Source organism: Protopterus annectens, chromosome 4.part0 (genome assembly GCF_019279795.1).
Source record: "Protopterus annectens isolate FY-2018-M chromosome 4.part0, PAN1.0, whole genome shotgun sequence".
Lineage (NCBI taxonomy): Eukaryota > Metazoa > Chordata > Ceratodontiformes > Protopteridae > Protopterus > Protopterus annectens.
In genome coordinates this window covers 6,651,641-6,670,025 of record NC_056733.1, presented here as the reverse complement: position 1 = coordinate 6,670,025, position 18,385 = coordinate 6,651,641, and the positions used below count along the sequence as shown (strand labels likewise).

The 18,385-nt window shown below is 42.9% G+C and overlaps 1 protein-coding gene across 1 annotated transcript in view; it reads right to left on the bottom strand.

The window, feature by feature from the left end:
- The window catches only part of ATAD5 (ATPase family AAA domain containing 5), a gene marked incomplete in the record, with an annotated part of 853,119 nt that overhangs the window by 669,838 nt on the left and 164,896 nt on the right, over positions 1-18,385 (bottom strand). Inside the window, 1 exon segment of the mRNA XM_044068042.1 lies at positions 1-769. Within this exon segment, the coding sequence (XP_043923977.1) occupies positions 1-769 (769 nt within the window).

Here is an 18,385-nt window from a genome sequence, read left to right as displayed (position 1 = left end):
TCTTAACTTGAGCTTGTTTGGTCTCTGTATCACTTTTGGTGTCTATTCTCTCTTCAATAGAAGCCTTAAGACATGTTTTGCCTTTTTCAGACTTCTGTGACTTTTTCAATCCTTTTCTTGCAGTACTACTGTTAGCGCCTTTTTCAGAGGATTTCACTTCTACATGCTCAACAAAATCAGTTTGAGAAGTGTTGACATTTTCAGACTTATGTGACTTTCTGGAGTCTTTTTTTGTTGTAGTGTTGTTGACACTGCCTGGCCTTTTAACACTCGTCTTGAAAACATCAAAACAGTCATCAGTGGGTTCTTGCTCTTCTACATTTTCTTTCAGATCTTCTGAACAGATTTGGGCAAGAAGTGCAGCAGTGTCGCTGCCTAAAAAACTAGACTGTCCTCCTTCCCTACAAAGGTCAACAGTGGCATCATCTGTATCCTGCACAGACTCCTGCTCCTCTTTGGCTTCATTTAATTTCCTTTTGAAATTTGATCTTCTGTCTTGTTTTTTACCTTTTGTCAGCTGCTGTGTTTTGGACTTCAAAGTTGTTTCAATTTTTTTATCACTGCCTATACACGAAAGATCAAAACTGCTGCTTTTATTCTCTCTCAGTGCATGTTCCTCATTTGCAGAGGTCTTCGTAAAATAATCACGGATATTGTTGGATCTTGGGGGTGATAATACTTTTTCTACTACTTTTGATATTGGCGAGAAGTAACTAGTAATTGTTTTTCCAGGAAGCTCCTCCAGATCTTTCCTCTGCTTCTTGCAAGGCTAAAAGATAACAGAAGAAGAAATTTATATTTCAAAGTTTTTGTTCTTCCTTCTGTAGGTACTAGCCATCTACTTGCAAAATAAAGAACATTTTCAGAAATATGCACTACTACATTAAAAATCCTGATAGAAAAAAAGTTATATACTTACCATAACATTTCATGTGCATTTTCCATCTCGTCCTATATTCTCACTGATGAGCCGGGATCCCCGATCCATCAGATCAATCTCAGCCATTTTCCAAGCTCCAGGTCTTCAGCAAAGCTCATGGGCCCCTTCTTTACCCATAACGCAACCCTTCAGCTTCTTCAGATCTTGTTTGCCCCCAGCAGTCTTATAGAGAAAACGAATGTGTATATTTTATATATATATATATATATATATATATATATATATATATATATATACACATATATACATACACACACACACACCTCTCATCCGTACCAAATTCCTCGGCACTACCCGGTTTTGAGGTTCAAATACTAGGGTGCCACGAGTTCCCAACTGGCCCCCTTAATTCCTGATTTCCTGGCGTTTGATAAAAATTTTTTGCCCCCCCCCCTTTTTTTTTTTTTGCAGACGTCATCACCCGCCAAAGCGTGCGCTAGGACGTCAGCTTCTTGACCAGCCTGCCAGAATTTGGCTGAGGCTGAGTCTGTGTTTTATGTTTTATGACTTGCACATGTTACGCTGCAGCAGCTCTGCAATCTAGACCGGTCCATTTCCAAATCAGAAAAATAGAGAGAGCAGAGAGGGTAACGAACGAACCTCCCAGGCCAGCAACAAAGTAAGGCAGGCAGTTTTTTTTTTTTTTTTTTTTTTTTTTTTTTTTAAATAATACAAGCAGTTGAAGCAGGCAGAGGCAGCTACACTTATTTATTTAGTGTAAAGGTTAGAGGCAGCCAGGATAGAAAGCAAGCAACGCAAGCCTTCCCCTATGTGTCCTAAGCAGCAGAGCTCAGCAGTAGCAGGCTAGAAGCAGACAGTCTCATCGGACTTGCTCGTCTTGGACCAGACAAGAACTGTGCAGAAATTATGAAAAATGACTTTTCTTCCACTTCGTCCGGTTCCTCCTCCAGCAGCAGATAATAAAATAAAAGGAATAAACAAAACAGATTGATGAGACTATTCCCATCCTTTTTTACAACTATGAACTATTTTACATTCTATCTTGTATCCATCTTGCAACCTCCCAACAACCTATGTGTCGTATTAAGTCCACTGGTTGGCATTTGACACCATTTTTACTCTCCTTCCACTGCTGTCTACCCTTACACCTCTTGAGTCTTCTGGTGACGAGCGACCAAGCCTAGGGACTAATCATGATAAGCATGCTGTTGCAGCAAGTGGTACATACATAAGCTGTTTCTTGTCCTATCTTTACTTAAGGTTTGTACTGTTTTGCTGCTGATAATTGTTAACAGATATGCTTAGGATATTAACGGTTTGCTCTTAATGGCCTACTTCTATACAGTGCACTTAAGGTTTCTAAATAACTATCTTGCAATATGGTGCTAGGCATTCTGCCCTAATTTCAAGTCATATATACTTGGGATAAGCTAGCCAACAGAAGTTAACTTTAATTTTTTTTAATCGCCAAGTACAGATGTATTTAGACAGTGTGAATACATGCAAGGACAAAATTAATGGTAATTAAAGAAAGAATGGGGCTGTAACTGTGAAATAGCGAATACATTTGTTATATAGCTCAATGCAACTGCTTTGAAGCAGCAATAATTCAATTTATCTGAAATTAAAGTGTGGCTGTGCTTAGCAAGTGTGAATGCAAGTGAGGACTTGTCATTAATGCTTAATTCTTACAGTTCACTGTCAGTGCCTAGTAGCAGCAGTTTTTTTTTCAATTTAATGTTTGGGTAATATACGACTGATACACTAACAAATGTGGTTACACAGATGAACTCGGTACTCAAGCTATGGTGTTATGTGATTGCTTAGAAGAAACAGTATTTAAAGTTAATGTTAAGGGTGGGCATTATGAGACTGTAGCAGTATGTGTAACATATGTTAAATCTGGCTATCTGCGACTACTAAGAAAATGAATACTATATTAAAGCAATAAGTTGCTACAGAATTTTGTTCCGTCATTCCTATTACATTTGTACCTTGCATTATCTGTAAAGTTTATTTTCTATCATAATGTCACTTTTGAAAAAAAAGTTGGAAAATATGTACATTTTTTTTTACAATCTTAAGCTGCATTTTGCATTAAGTATTGGTATAGTTCACCCGTCATTCTCTCTCATCTTTCACAACTAAACAAATCTAACTTATTTTCATTCTACCACATTTTTCTTGGCTACCTGTCCTGCTCTTTTACCATCAAAATAAAAGGCAAACGTTACACTACTGGATTTATCTGGAAGACCACCCACAGCTAATCTGCATTAATTTCCATCAACCTTCCATTTAAAACACTTGTATGTTTTGGACTGTTTTAAATAACTGCCTGCTATACACTGTAAAATAACTCCTGATGCATTAAGCACCCGCACATCACCAGAACGCCACTACCTCTTAATTCTACTTTCTTTGCCCTGATATTCACTTCCAGAAATTACTTCTTATAGTTTTATATATAGTTTGATCTTGCACAGCTCTAAGTGCCAGTAACCTGGAAACAACCCACTGCCAATACTAACCTGTGCTCTCTAACTGGACCATTGATTGCTTTCTGTTTGTTCCCTCAGCTCTGATTCAGGTCTTGCCCCGCTCAGTTCAGGCTCACACCACTCCCCTATCCTGCCCTCAATTCACACCTGCCCCCACTACTCCTACATGTATTCTAACCATCTTCTGGGGGGGGGGGCAATATTTTGTCCATTCGTCAGTTTGCATTTGAAAGTTGGTAACCCACAATTCCACGGGAGTGGGTGGGGTTGCATAATTATGCATGCAAATTTTATGTTAATCAGTGTACAGATTTGTACCCATTTTTCATGGGCCTTGTCCAATGTGTGTGTGTGTGTGTGTGTGTGTGTGTGTATATATATATATATCTATATATATATATATATATATATATATATATATATATCTATATCTATATATATATATCGATATATATCTATATATCTATATAAACTACATATATATATATATGTATATATATATATATATATATATATATATATATATATATATATCAAATAGGTGTTCCGCAGGGCAAATGTCTCACTACCAAAACTAAATAAAAAGTAGTAACAAACACCAACAGTAATTATGGCAGTGAGACAACCATGAACCACTTGAACTTCACATTCCATAAAACGTTTATTGTACTAGTAACATGGTAAGCGCTTTTGCTATGAGCTTCACCAGACCATTAAAAACACTTCCTTTACACACAGACATTTATACTGTCTCTAACTATTCAATTAACATCCAACACCTAAAGGGATATACCTTTAGCCGAGACACCTACAAAAAATACATATTAAAATATAGTAAAAATGTACAAACATATAAAAAAATATACAAAGTATATATATCACCAGGAGCGGCCCTAGGTCAACTGGTGCCCTAGGCAAAAGGGATCCACTGCGCCCCCCTAACTCATTACCTGGTGCCCCCATCCTGGCCTACCTACACCAAATAAATACTGAAAAAGTGCCCCTGCTATACCGGTGCCCTAAGCAGCCGCTTAGTTGGCCTATGCCTAAGGCCGGCCATGTATATCACATCTAAAAATCAAAATTCAGATCACGTGTGGGAAGTATGCATCAATGCATGGGCATACTACTAACAAATAGTCATTCTCCTGGATTTCAATGATGGTTTCAGAGAGGCTCTTTCATTGAGGACTTTGCCTTTGTCTGCCCCAAGTCTTAAAATCCATTTTACTTCCCAACTCTGTGTGATTCCTAATGTCACCCCCTCGCAAACATGGTAAAATACGATCAATAACCAATAAATCTAAAACTCTGAGCTAAATATATGAGCTTATTAGTTCAATATTTTAAACCAGAGGAGGATATTTTGAAGGCATCTGTCTCTAACAGAGATGCCTTTGATTTTCAAAATGGGCAAGTCTTTTAACTGGCCCAAAAATAATGATAGAGCCAATGGTTCTAGGTGCCAGAGGGATGTTATTGCTGTTAACTCTGAACAGTGCACTAAAAATAGAAGTTATGTACCTACCATAACGTTCCATGTTAGTGGTCTTCTTCTCGCCTTCTTTCTTGCTGGATGGGTTCGGAGCCGATCCTCTGCTCCGACTCGGCCACTCTAAAAGCTCGAGAGTTGGTTCCACCGGCTCTAGGCTCCCCTTATATCCCACAATGCTAGGAGGTAATACCTCAGATCTCGTTTGTAAGCTAGGCCCAGCCAGGAAAAAATCCAGAAATACTGGAAAGGGGAGACCCACCTCTATAAAATGACAGAAAGAAGGTGACCTACAACCTGATGAGGGAATATATACATAATACAGTATATACATATATACAAATAGAGGTGGTAGGAAAAAAAGGTCACAATCAAACTCCTCTAGGTCTGTCCAGGCTAGGGGGAAGGAGGGGGGCCTTAAAGAAGAAGCGAGAAGAAGACAACTAACATGGAACGTTATGGTAGGTACATAACTTCTATATGTTAAGTTGTCTATCTCGCCTTCATTCTTGCTGGATGGGACCGCGTCCCTAGCACCTTGTCCCGGTGGCCTATCGGAACAGACTCTTGAGTACAGTGGAACCAAAGTTAGCTCTGTGTCTAGAAGCTAAGTCCAACTTATAATGAGAAATGAAAGTGTGAGGAGTAGCCCATGTAGCTGCCGCACAAATCGTATCAATAGGCAGCCTGTCTTGGAAAGCTATAGAAGTAGCCAAAGCTCTAGTTGAATGAGCCTTAGGTTTGTTTGGTAACTTTTGATGCCTAATCTCATACACAAAAGAAATCAAGGATGTAAGCCATCTGGAGAGTGATACTTTCGAAACTGGAAGGCCCATTCTGCCTTCTGCATAAGAAACAAACAGTTGGTCAGACTTTCTGATCTGTTTGGTCCTAAGTAATACCTTAATTGTCGATGAACATCTAGCCAATGTAATTTTTGTTCAGACCTGTTGGAATAGTTAGGAAAAAACACAGGAAGGTCAATGTTTTGATTTAGGTTTGCCTGAGAGGCTACTTTGGGTAAGAAGGATGGGTTTGTCCGTAAGGATACCCTATCCTTATGAAACAAAAGATAAGGGGATCGACTGCAGAGTGCATGAAGCTCCGAGACTCTTCTAGCCAAAGTAATGGCTACCAAAAAGAGCGTCTTCCAGGATAGCAATTTCATTGAAAACGAAGCTGCAGGTTCAAAAGGGGGAAGAAGCAAAGATGTGAGAACTAAGTTAAGGTCCCAGGGAGGAGGAGGATTTCTAATAGGAGGCTTGCGAAGAAAAACTCCTTCAAAAAGCTTTGCAAAGCTTGTGAGACATGATGGCAGAATCTGAGATTCCAACATGAAAGTTAGAAATAGCTGCCAATTGAACCTTAAGAGTAGAAGGAGACAAGCCTGCGTGGAATAGTTCGGCTAAAAAATCAAGGACCGTTTGAATGGGAGCAGTGAAAGGATCTATGTCCCTTCATTGAGCCCAATAGGAGAAACGTTTCCACTTACTAAGATAAATCTTCCGAGTGGAGGATTTATGGGAAGCTATAAAAATATCTCGAACTGAGTGAGATATTAGAGGAAGCCTGGCTAAGGTTGGAATTGGAGGAACCAAGCAGTGAGGTTCAGAGAGGGGATGGAGCGATGTAACTGACCCGACTGATGGGTCAAAAGATCTGGAACTAGGTCCAGATGCCAGGGTTGCTCCAACAGAAAATGGTGCAGAAAGGGGAACCAAACCTGTCGAGGCCAGTAAGGGGCAATGAGGATCAATGAAGTTTTCTGAGCGATGGCTTTCTGTATCACTTGAGAAATTAGTGGGAAGGGAGGAAATGCATACAGAAGTCCCCGGGGCCAAACTTGGACTAGAGCGTCTCTACTGGGATGGCCTGGTAGAGAAAAGAGGGTGAAATAATCTTTGCACTTGCTGTTTTGGGGAGTAGCAAAAAGGTCGCAGCAAGGCTGGCCCCACTTCAGAAAAACTTTTCCAAGACTGAATTTTCAGAGACCACTCGTGAGGCATGAGAATAGCTCTGCTCAATTTGTCCGCAATGAGATTGGACTTCCCGGGGATGTGCATTGCTATCAGAAACCGCTGAGAAGAAATCGCCCATTGCCACAGTCTGAGTGCTTCTCGACATAGAGGGTAGGATCTGGTTCCGCCTTGTTTGTTGATATACCACACTACAGACATGTTGTCCATCTGAATTGCTATCGTTCCCATCGGAAGAGAGTCTTGAAGGGCTTGCAACGCTCTAGAACATTTATATGCAAGTGGCGTTCGTAAGGTTGCCATATGCCCTGGACTGTCCTGCCCTGATAATGCCCCCCCCCACCCGATCAGGGAGGCGTCCGTTGTCAGAGTAGCAACCGGAGGGGGAGGGACAAAGGGTCTTCCTAGGAAGAGCTGGGGGGAAGAAATCCACCAAAGAAGAGGATTCCTGCATGCTTGCTTTATCACAATGGTGTGGGACATCGGAAGTTGTTGGTATGACTATTGTGTTTAGAGCATCCATTGTAAGATTCTCATGTGAAATCTGGCTAATAGAAGTAGAGGGATAGCAGCTGCCATAATCCCCAGTACTTTTAGGACTAATCTGACTTGATTCTGTTGCTGTGGAAAAGAAGAGAGACTAGTTTGTGTATGTCTGCTATCCTTTGGTCTGGGAGTCTCGCAGACATGCTGACTGTGTCTAGATTTGCGCCTATGAAGGTAATAGCACGACAAGGCGACAAAACAGACTTTTCGCAATTTATTGAGATACCTAGCTTTGAAATATCACGAAAAGTGTAGTCTCTGGCAAGTAGTAGAAGATGCTTGGTGGGAGCTGTAAGGAGCCAGTCGTCTAAGTATGGAAACACCTGGAATCCTTGACGTCTCAGGTGAGAGGCAACCACTGCCATGCATTTGGTAAACACCCGGGGGGGCTGTGGTGAGTCCAAAGGGCAGGGCTCTGAATTGAAAGTGACTGGTTCCCAGCCTGAAGCGGAGGACTCTCCTGGAGCGTCTGTTCATTTTTATATGATAGTACGCATCCTGAGTACGCATCCTGGAGGTCTATAGAGCACATCCAGTTTTCCTTTCCCAATAGGGGTAGGATGGATTGCAACGTGACCATCCGAAATCTTGTTTTCTTGACAGACTTGTTCAAGATGCTGAGATCCAAAATGGGCCTCCAGTCCCCTGTTTTCTTTGGAACCAAAAAGAATTTGGAGTAGATTCCGGATCCTTGCTGGTCTGCTGGAACTGGCTGAATGGCTCTTTTTGCAAGCAACTTTGATATTTCTAACGCTGCTTGATCCCTTTGAGCGGGTGGAACATCTGGAAGGGACTTTTTTGATTGATTTGGAATGCGAAAGAACGGAATGGAATAGCCTTCAGAAATGATGGACTGTACCCACTTGTCTTGAGTTAGAGATCGCCAGGCTTCTGGGTACAGTGATAATCTTCCCCCGACTGCCTCCGAAGGTGGACAGTCGGGCAACACCTCAGGGATGCTGAAAGGGCTTATCGGAAAACGTTTCTCGATTGCCCTGGTTCTGCGGACCCCCCTGCCTCTAGGGCGGCGTCTACCATTATTGTTCCCCCCTCTGCCTCTAGAGGGGAACCGACTCTGTCGTCAGGCAAAGCCCCTTGAGATTGGTTGGAACCACATCTTTCCACTTTTCTGGCCCTTGGGGTAAGGCCTAGAAGGAGTAGAAAACGGACTCCGGCGGCAGAAAGAGTTTTGCCATCCGTCTCGCACCTTGTCAAGGTTTCTTTCACTTGAGGACCAAAAGGGACGAACCATCAAACGGGAATTAGTGAAAGACGTCTTAAAGGGATCCGCAAAATTGCATAGCCGCATCCAGGCATGCCGGCGTAAGGCCACACCTGTACCTGCGGCTCTGCTCGCTCCATCAGCCACATATGAAAGAAGGCGCATGGAGGAGTTAGCTATCGAATAGAGGGTTGCCAGCTGAGCGTTCATCTTATCCTGAAAACCCGCAGCTGTTGGATCCTTTAACATCTCACTCGCTTCCTTGATCAAGTCTCTTTGAAGACGAGTGAAATGACAGAGGTAGTTCAGCGAACGCATTGAAAAGGTCGCTGACGCAAACATCCGCTTCCCGTACCTGTCCATAGACCTAGATTCTTTGTTAGGAGGATGGACAGGCACTGAAGGATCAGCTAGTTCCTTCTTGGTGGCAGCAGCTACCACCATAGCATCCACAGAAACTCCTTTAGTCAAAAATTGTTTGTCTGCTGGTGCTGTAATAAACTTTGAAGGTCTCCTGGGGTGGGGTCCACAGAGTCAGGAGCCGCCCAAGCCTTTGCTACCACCTGCATAAGGGGTCAAAGGGGAGGGACACCCAGGAGGTGGAAGGGCGAGAGCGAGCGCCTCAAGATACACAGATTCATCCTCCGAAGGGTTAAGGGCTGGCCAATTCCCCCTCTGTTTTAGGATCTCCAGGATGTCTGCAAAGGAGACATCTTCAGAGGGAGCGGGGAACCTTCAGAATCCTCTAAATCCGTGTCAGAGGTGACAGACTCAGGTGAGTCTATGTGCTTCCTCTTGCACTTTCTCTTCCTAGGGGGCTCTCCTGCCAATTCAGGAGAGGCCTCGGAAGAGGGTGAAATCCCCACAGGGGATTCTTGAGGAGCTGGCTCTCTGCGGTCTGGGAAGAGGGAGTGAGTAGAAATTACCTGAGGCACCGAGGAGGGGCGGACGGAGCCGACTGTGGAGTTGAACCAGGTTCCAACACACTCCGCATGACCTTGAAAGCACCCCTGTCAGGCAGAGCCAGAGGTCTCCGCTCCGAAGAGCTGAAATCCTCCCTCGGCACAGACAGTGATGGCTCCGAGGCCGATGTCGGAGCCGAACTCACCAGCCTTGGCACCGAGAGGCGGGGTCGGACAAGGGTCCGATGCCACTCACCCCCTCGGAGTCGACGAGGGAAGTCCGGCGCCGAGATTCTTCCAATGAAGAAAACGGAGTAGACGGCGCCGAAGACAATTGTATCGGCACCGACGCTGCCACAGTCTCGGGTCCGAAACGCCCCAGCTCCGAACTCAAAGGAGTCAGAGGAGGAATATTTTGAGAAATCGGATTAAGCATCGACTGCTGAGTCGGGCTCTGAAGCATTTGGGCCAGTGCCTCGGACTTAAGTCGACTCACTACCCTCTGAAGGTCATGGTCCGAAAGTCTCGACGACCTAGAGGAGCGAGATCTAGGTCTCCGTTCAGACAGCAAGGGAGATGATGGAGCCGAATGAACGGAGCCAAGAGACTGTGACCTAGACCTTTTCCTAGTTGTCGGTTCCGATAATTTTATCGGAGCCGACTCGGTGATTTCCAACACCTCGGCTCCGGCGGGCCGAGGAACCAAGAAATAAGAGTTCGAGTCTCATCGGCTCCAGCGGCGATGTTAGCAGACGAGCCTTAGGTGTCGACTCAGAAACTGGAGCCGACGACCTAGAAGGCTTGGAGGGTTTGCCCGAAGAAACAGTCGGGGGACCCTCAGGCTTCAATAAGCCTCGTAATATAAGTTTATTTTTTCTTTCCTGCAGGACTCTAGGGCTGAAGCCATGGCATACAGCACAAGAGTCCTGCAGGTGTAAAGGTCCCAGGCAGTACACACAAGAAGTGTGACCGTCTGTCAGAGACATTTTCTGACAGCACGAGTCACACTTCTTGAAGCCTGAGACCTTTGAATCAGACATTTTTAAGGAAAAAAGTGTAACCACCACACAACACAAACACACCGATTACACTATCCACTAAGGTTAACTAAAATTAAACTACTAAATTTAGTTAGTTTTTAAATCCCTACAAACACATACACTCCACTAATAAGGGGATGGAAGGGCCCGAAGGCCTGAGGGAAGAACTAATAAGTTCTTGAGGAAAAAAGGGTGGATAAACAGGTAGGAAAGGGTCCGAATCCACTCAACTAAGGGAAATAACAAGTAAAAACTAAATTAAAGGGACTTAAATTAACTATAGACTAATCTATATGAACTGACCTGAAGCCGGTAGAAACAACACACCTCGATCACTGTAGCGGCAAATGAGATCTGAGGTATTACCGCCTAGCATTGTGGGATATAAGGGGAGCCTCGAGCCGGTGGAACCAACTCTCGAGCTTTTAGAGTGGCCGAGTCGGAGCCGAGGATCGGCTCCGAACCCATCCAGCAAGAATGAAGGCGAGATAGACAACTTAACATCTGATGTTGTTCCCCTTGTGATAACTAAAGACAGGAAAATTACTGAGCCTAATGTTGATGTGAATGATACAATGAAATGAACACTGAAACTACCTTGGTTAATACTTCTAACACCAGTACTCAGGTTTTTGGGTTGAAAGATGTACGAAGCTAATCTGTTTTATGTAATCCTCCACATTTACAACCTTCTACATCATCTGTTTTATTCTCTAACAAGTTCCCTTTACCCATAGAAGGGGACAATATGAAAAGGAGGACTCGTTCTATGAGTCGCAGTCGACAGAAATGTAATTCGTCGACCAAGAGACAATCCACACAAACACTCAAAAAAATGTTGAGTCAAGCAGAGACTTGTTAGTTTGGAATCTATCTAAATGTGTTTTGAGTTCTGAAGAAATGGTGCTAAGCAAAGCCTTGACCTTTATTCCTTCCAATACCAGTAATTTATGCGATACTATGCTTGATATTAAAATATTTGGTAGGAATTTGATGTTGAAGCTTGAATTTGGTAATTCAGCTGTGAATAATACAACCACATTTAGGAGACATAGTTTATACATACCATCTCCACATTCATTAGTAGAAGCATTCACCAAGTTAGTAGAAGAGGATTTATATCGTTTCTATGATAGTAAGAGAAGTGCTAACAATCAAAGGAATGTAAAATTTAAATTATAGGGAACATATAGCACTGAAACGATTGCAGAATAATGGAACTATTGTTATCAGACCTACCGACAAAGGTGCCCCCCCCCCCATTGTTATCATGGATAGAGAACAGTATAGTAACTGCATGATTGATAGACATTGTTATTGATTTTGAACAGGTTTATATACTGTGTAACAGGATCGTGCACATGTTGGATGATATGTGTAAAAGCAACCTCCTGACGCATGAATTATATAAATTTTTGAAGGTTGAGCACCCACTGATACCGGTAATACAAGGTCTGCCGAAAATACATACAGAAGGCCAAACATTCCAGATGGGACTTATAGTTGCCAGGAGAGGCTGGTGCATGGAAGCATTTTCATTATATGTGGAGAAATGTTTACGTCCCATACTAGATGGTAATCTACATGTCCTTAGGGATACTCTGCAATTTTTGACTGACTTGTATGATTTTACTTAATGGATACACTGATTTTATTTTTGTCACACTAGACCGTTCAGTCTTTATTCACCATCATACCCAATTCGGTAGGGACTGACTACATACGTTACTTGAATAAACAGCCAGTATGGTGAGGAACATATCCAATGTTGCCTATTTTTAGAAATTATTCTAGAAAAAGTCTTATTTGATGGTAAAGTATATCTACAGAATGATGGCTTAGCTATGGGCAGTGTGCGCCAATAGCTACGCCAACAGGTTTTTAGCTACATGGGAAGAAGAGGTTTTGTTTGTGCTTGATCTATTTAAACAACGTGTCCTCTTTTACAGATGTTTTGTGGATGATGCGTTTTTAATTTGGCAAGGTAATAATAAACAGCTGAATAAGTTTGTCACACATTTGAATAGTCTTACTGAGTATTTGAAATTTACCATGGCATCCTCTAATAGGAGAGTTGAACATTTAGATGTATATATTGAGAAGAGCAATAGTGGTTTTATCAACACAGGTGTGTTCCAGAAGAACTGTTACAGGAAAACCCTGTTACATAGGGGTAGTATGCACCCCCATTACATATTGCCTAATGTTATTAAAGGACAAGGGATGACAGCTTTGAGGCTAAATGCCAAGGAAGAGGAACTCCAGCGTGAGTTGTTAGACTTGAGACATAGACTTCGTGATAGAGGATACACTAAGGTGGAGATTGATAAGGGGCTTTATGACATCAGTGATCTTAGAAATGACAGAGCTATCCCATATTTCTCCTCTAGGGGCTGTAGCTGTGCCCCCTGTTCCATTTCCACCTACGTAGCTGATATGAGGATTCCCATGTTTTACACTACGGATAATAGGGACATCATGGATATCATCAAAAAACATTGGGGAGTCTTAACTGGGGACCCTAGTGTCAGGAGTGTGGTGGGGGCTGTTCCTAAGTTTAGATATAGAAACAAACACAATCTGAAGATAATACTGTGCTCAAATAAAAGCATGGTCGATAGCTTGGACACATCTGAACAACACACCAAGGTGTGTGGACACTGCAATTTCTGTATATATTTGGATCAAACTAGGAGATTCATCCACCCTGACACAGGTCAGGTTTTAAATTTTACTATTTCAGCCGAATGCAGAACCTCACATGTAGTCTATTTGTCATGCTGTGCTCTATGTCAGTCATTCTATATCGGGAAGACTGATACAACCTTAAGAGAAAGAATAAGGGAACATATAAGTAACATCAGGGTCAGGTTGCATAATAATGCCCTTTCTAAACACATCCTATCAATGGGACAGACGCAGTTTTAGATTTATGGTTATTGATCATATTTTACCATGTTTACGAGGAGGTGACATTAGGAATCACACAGAGAATCGGGAAGTAAAATGGATTTTAAGACTCAGGGCAGACAGAGGCAAAGGCCTCAATGAAAGGGCCTCTCTGAAACCACTATTGAAATCTAGGAGAAGAACTATTTGTTAGTAGTTTCCCACGGAGAAGAACTATTTGTTAGTAGTTTCCCATGTATTGATGCATACTTCCCACACGTGATCTCAATTGTTTGATTTTAGATGCGATATATACTTTATATATTTTTTTATATGTTTGTGAGTTTTTGTGACCATTTTAATATGTATTTTTTGTTAGGTGTCTCAGCTAAAGGTATATCCCTTTAAGGTTGGTTGTTAGTTAATTGAATAATTAGAGAGTATAAATGTGTGTGTAAAAGAAGTGTTTTTAATGGTCTAATGAAGCTCATAGCAAATGCGCTTACCGTGTTACTTATACAATAAACGTTTTAGGAATGTGAAGTCCGAGTGGTTCATAGTTGCCTCAATGCCATAACTGCTGTTGGTGTTTGGTACTACTATACATACACACACACACACACACACACACACACACACACACACACACACACACACACACACACACACACACACACACAAAAAAAAAAAACACTTAGTTCTGAGCCTATATGGCTCTGTAGTATCAAATTTGTACTACTCGGTCTCCCAGGAGTATAGGCACAGAGGTATGGAGGGAGGGTTGAGAGAATAAAGGACGAGATGGACAACACACATGGAAAGTTATGATAAGTACACAACTTCTTTATGTGATGTTGTCAATTTTGCCTTTATTCTCACTGATGGGACCGCGTCCCAAGCAACCTGACATTTGGGTGGCTCATGGGAGAATATTCCTCAGAACCACAGAACCGAAAGAGGCTTACTCCTAGAGGCCAAATCCACTTTGTAATGAATAATAAAAGTATGAGGTTTTGCACAAGTTCTTGCAGCACAAATGTTATCCAGTGGTAATGGTACTCTAGCTTGAAAAGCTGCAGATGTGACTACAGACCTTGTTGAAAGAGCTTTAACAGTACTTGTAAGAGGTCTGTTCTTTGAATTATAAATGTAAGATGTACATAGTGTAAGTCATTTTGATGAAGTAACCTCTGTGATTGGTTGACCTTTTTTAATATCAGAATAAGAGCTAAAGAGCTGATCTGATTTTCTAAACTCAGAGGTGCTATGCAAGTAGAAACACAACTGTCTATAAACATCTAGGAGATGCAGTGAATATTCCTCTTTATTTTGGAATTCAGGGAAGAAAACTGGCAACTCTATAGATTGTTTGAGGTACTTTGCGACACACCCTTTGGTAGAAAAGAGGGGGTTCGTATGTAAAGAAACTGTCCTTGTGAAAAAATTAGGTATGGGGGGCTTGCCAGATGTGGCTTGCAATTCAGAAATCTGGCTAAAGTAATAGCCACTAAAAATGCATTTTCCAGGAGAGGTATTTCAACTCGCATGTTGCCGCTGATGGTTCAAAGGGAGACAGATGATGTTAGACAAAATGAAATTAAGATCCCTGAGGTGCTGGATTTTTATATGGTGGTCTTATCACAGTAGTTCCTTTCAAAAAGGCTTTACAAAGTCTGTGTGACATGACTCCACAACCATTTTCTCCTATATGAAAATTGGAAATTGCTGCCAACTGCACTTTAATAGTGGCTGCAGCAGCTCCTTCACTGAAAAGTTCTGGCAAAACCTCTTGACTGCATGGGCACAGTTAAGGGGTCTAATTGATTATTGTTGGCCCATGTAACAGATTCTTTCCATTTGCTCCTGTACAGTTTCCATGTAGATGTTTTATGGGAAGATCGCAAAATCTGTTTGACTAAAGAGGAGAGAAGAGGAAACTTGGAGATCAGGGCAACTGGAGCAGCCAAGCTGTTAGTTTGAGACTCTCTGGGTTGGTGTGAACCACCCCTGCCAGGCAAGTCAGAAGGTCAGGAGCAAGGTCCAGAAGCCGTAGTTCGTCCTGAAAATGAGGCTGAAGAAATGAGAACCAGATCTGACAAGGTCAATAGGGGGCAATCAGGATTACTGTTGTCTCCAACAAGCTTGCTTTCTTCAAAAAGCTTGGGAAATAGGGTGATAAGAGAAAGGCAAGAAGAAGTCCCAGAGGCCAATCATGAACAAGTGCATTCCTTGGTGACTCCCTCGTGGGAGGGATCAGGGCAAAAGATAGGCGATGCAAAGAGACTGCAGCAAGGCTGACCCCATTTCCGAAGATCTCTTCCGTAACATTTTGATTGAGGGATCCTCATGTGACCCTAGTATGGCCCTGCTCAATTTGTCTACAATCACGCTGGATTTCCCCAGGATGTGCGGTGCTATCAGAAAGCGGTTTGAAGCAGTTGCCCATTGCCAGACCCTTAAAGCTTCTCAACAAAGGGGGTAAAGATCTGGTTCCTCCCTGTATGTACCAAACTACAGACATGTTGTCTGACTGGATTGTGTCATTCCTAGAGGGAGTGTGTCTTGAAATGCTTGGAACACAAAGCACTGCCCTCATCTCTAGATGTTTATATGCAAGTGAGCCTCGTGTTCCCCAGATAATACCCCCCCCCCCCACATCTGGGAAGCGTCCATTGTCACGGTGGCCTTGAGATACTAGTGGAGAGTAAACCCACCATTGGAGGTCCTTCTTTCAAGCATTATCATAATTTTGAGAGACAATGGAAGTTCCAAGACTGACCATTGTGTGGAAAGCAACCATTGAAGTATTCTCATATGAAGATGAGCCAAGGGAATGAGTATGTTTGATGCAGCCATTGTTCTCAGTACCTAAAGAACTAGTTTTGCAGAGGCTCGTGTCTTCCTGATTAATACTCTTACATAACGGTGGAGATGGTCTATTCTGTCTTGTGGTAGTCTTGTTATTAGTGTAATCGTATTTCTCTCTGCTTCTATGAAGATTAAGCTTTGACATGGCTCTAGAGCAGATTTTTCATAGTTTACGGTAATACCTAGGGAAGAACATTAGTTGAAGAGTATAGTCCCTGGCTTGTAGCAGAAGATGCCTGCTCGGGGTGGTCATTAGCCAGTCGTCCAGATATGGAAACAAGCAGAATCCTGTCTCTTTCAGGTGAGCCGCCACTACTGCCATACATTTGGTGAACAATCTGGGGGCTGTAATGAGACCAAAGGGCAGAGCTCACGATTGGCTCCAAGCTGGAATCACAAAAAACCTCCGGATTGCCCTTCTATATATACAAAGACTTATTTAGATTGAGAGGTCCAAAATAGGTCTCCAGCCCCATGTTTCCGTTGGAACTAAAAAGAATCTCAAGTAAGATGTGGATACTCTCCGGTCTGCACAGACTTCTTGGATGACTCTTTCTTAGCAACTTCTGGATTTCTAATGTTGCTTGTTCCTTTTGGCTGGGTGAAACCTCTGGAACTGACCTGTTTCCAGGAGCAGGGAAGGAGACGGGAATGATATATCCTCTAGATATTCCGTCCTGCTCCCATTTGTCATTTACCTTTTGCAAGACTTCATGCTGCAGAGAATATTGACCACAGACTGCCTCCAGAGGAGAGCAATCAGGCAACTCCATCAGGAACACTGGAAGGGTCTAACCAAAGAACAATCCTCTGAATCCCTGATTTTGTGGGCTTCCCCCCGCCACGAGGGCGGCACTTTCCACCATTCCCCCCTCGGCCTCTAGGGGAACTTTCACCTTGTGCGCCTTGGAAAGACCTCTGAGATTTTCTGAACCACATCTTCCCACTACCTCTTTAACCTTTGGGAAAGGGTAGAGTTGGCGTGGAAAAACGTACTCTAACAGCAGATAAGGTCTTACTTTCTTCTTCACAGTTGCTGAGTGTTTCTTTTACTTTGGGCCCAAAAACAGAAGAGCCTTCAAAAGCATTAATGAAGAAAGACTTTAAGGGCTCCATGAAATCACAAAGGCGCATCCAGGTCTGCCTCCTGAGAGAGATGCCTGAACCCATTATCCTACTCGTTCCATCTGGTGCATATAAATATAAGTCTCATGGATGAGTTCATAACTGAATTTAGGGTGGCGAGCTGAGCACTCACTATTTGCTGCCACATCAGCATCCCTCCTTGGAGGGAGTCTGATAGTTCCTTTAGCAGGTCCCTCTGTAATCTAGTGGAGTGGATAAGATAATTCAGTGACTGTAAGACAAAAGGTCACCGATGAAAAGACGTGCTTCCCATACCTACCCATGGTCCTGGAATCCTTATTCAGAGGATGGATAGAGGAGCTGGTCTTGGAAAACTCCTTTTTAGTGGCTACTGCCACAAACATGGCATCAACTACTACATGTTTTGTCAAAAAGTTCTTGTCCTTAGGGGCTGCAATATATTTATTTGACCTCCTAGGAGTATGCTCTATGGTGTCTCTCCCAAGCCTTCCAAGAGATTAAGTGAATAAGCTCATCAGAAGGAGGGGTCACCCAAGAGGTTGAAGGGCGACATCTAAAAGCCTTCAGGTAAACTGACTCCTCGGCCGAAGGGGAGGTAGACTGCCAGTCACCTCTCTGAAAGATTTCCAGTAGGTCTCCAAAGACATCTTCAGGACATGACCATGGGGATCCTTCTGCTTCAACAAGAGCAGTATCAGATGTGATGGACTCTTCTAGGGAGTTGAGATGCTTCCTCTTGCATGTCCTCTTAAGAGACCTCTTCAGTGAGATATTTTGAGGAGATTTCAGAAGGGGGGGGTGTCCCCTGCTGAACATCCTGAGGCCTAGGGTCTCTGCAGACCTGTGGAGAGGGTAGGTGAGGAGACAAAGACACCTGGACAGAACTGGGAGGAAGAGCCAAAGATTGTGTCGCAGGCTGAGAGGTGGTCAGAACCCTCCTC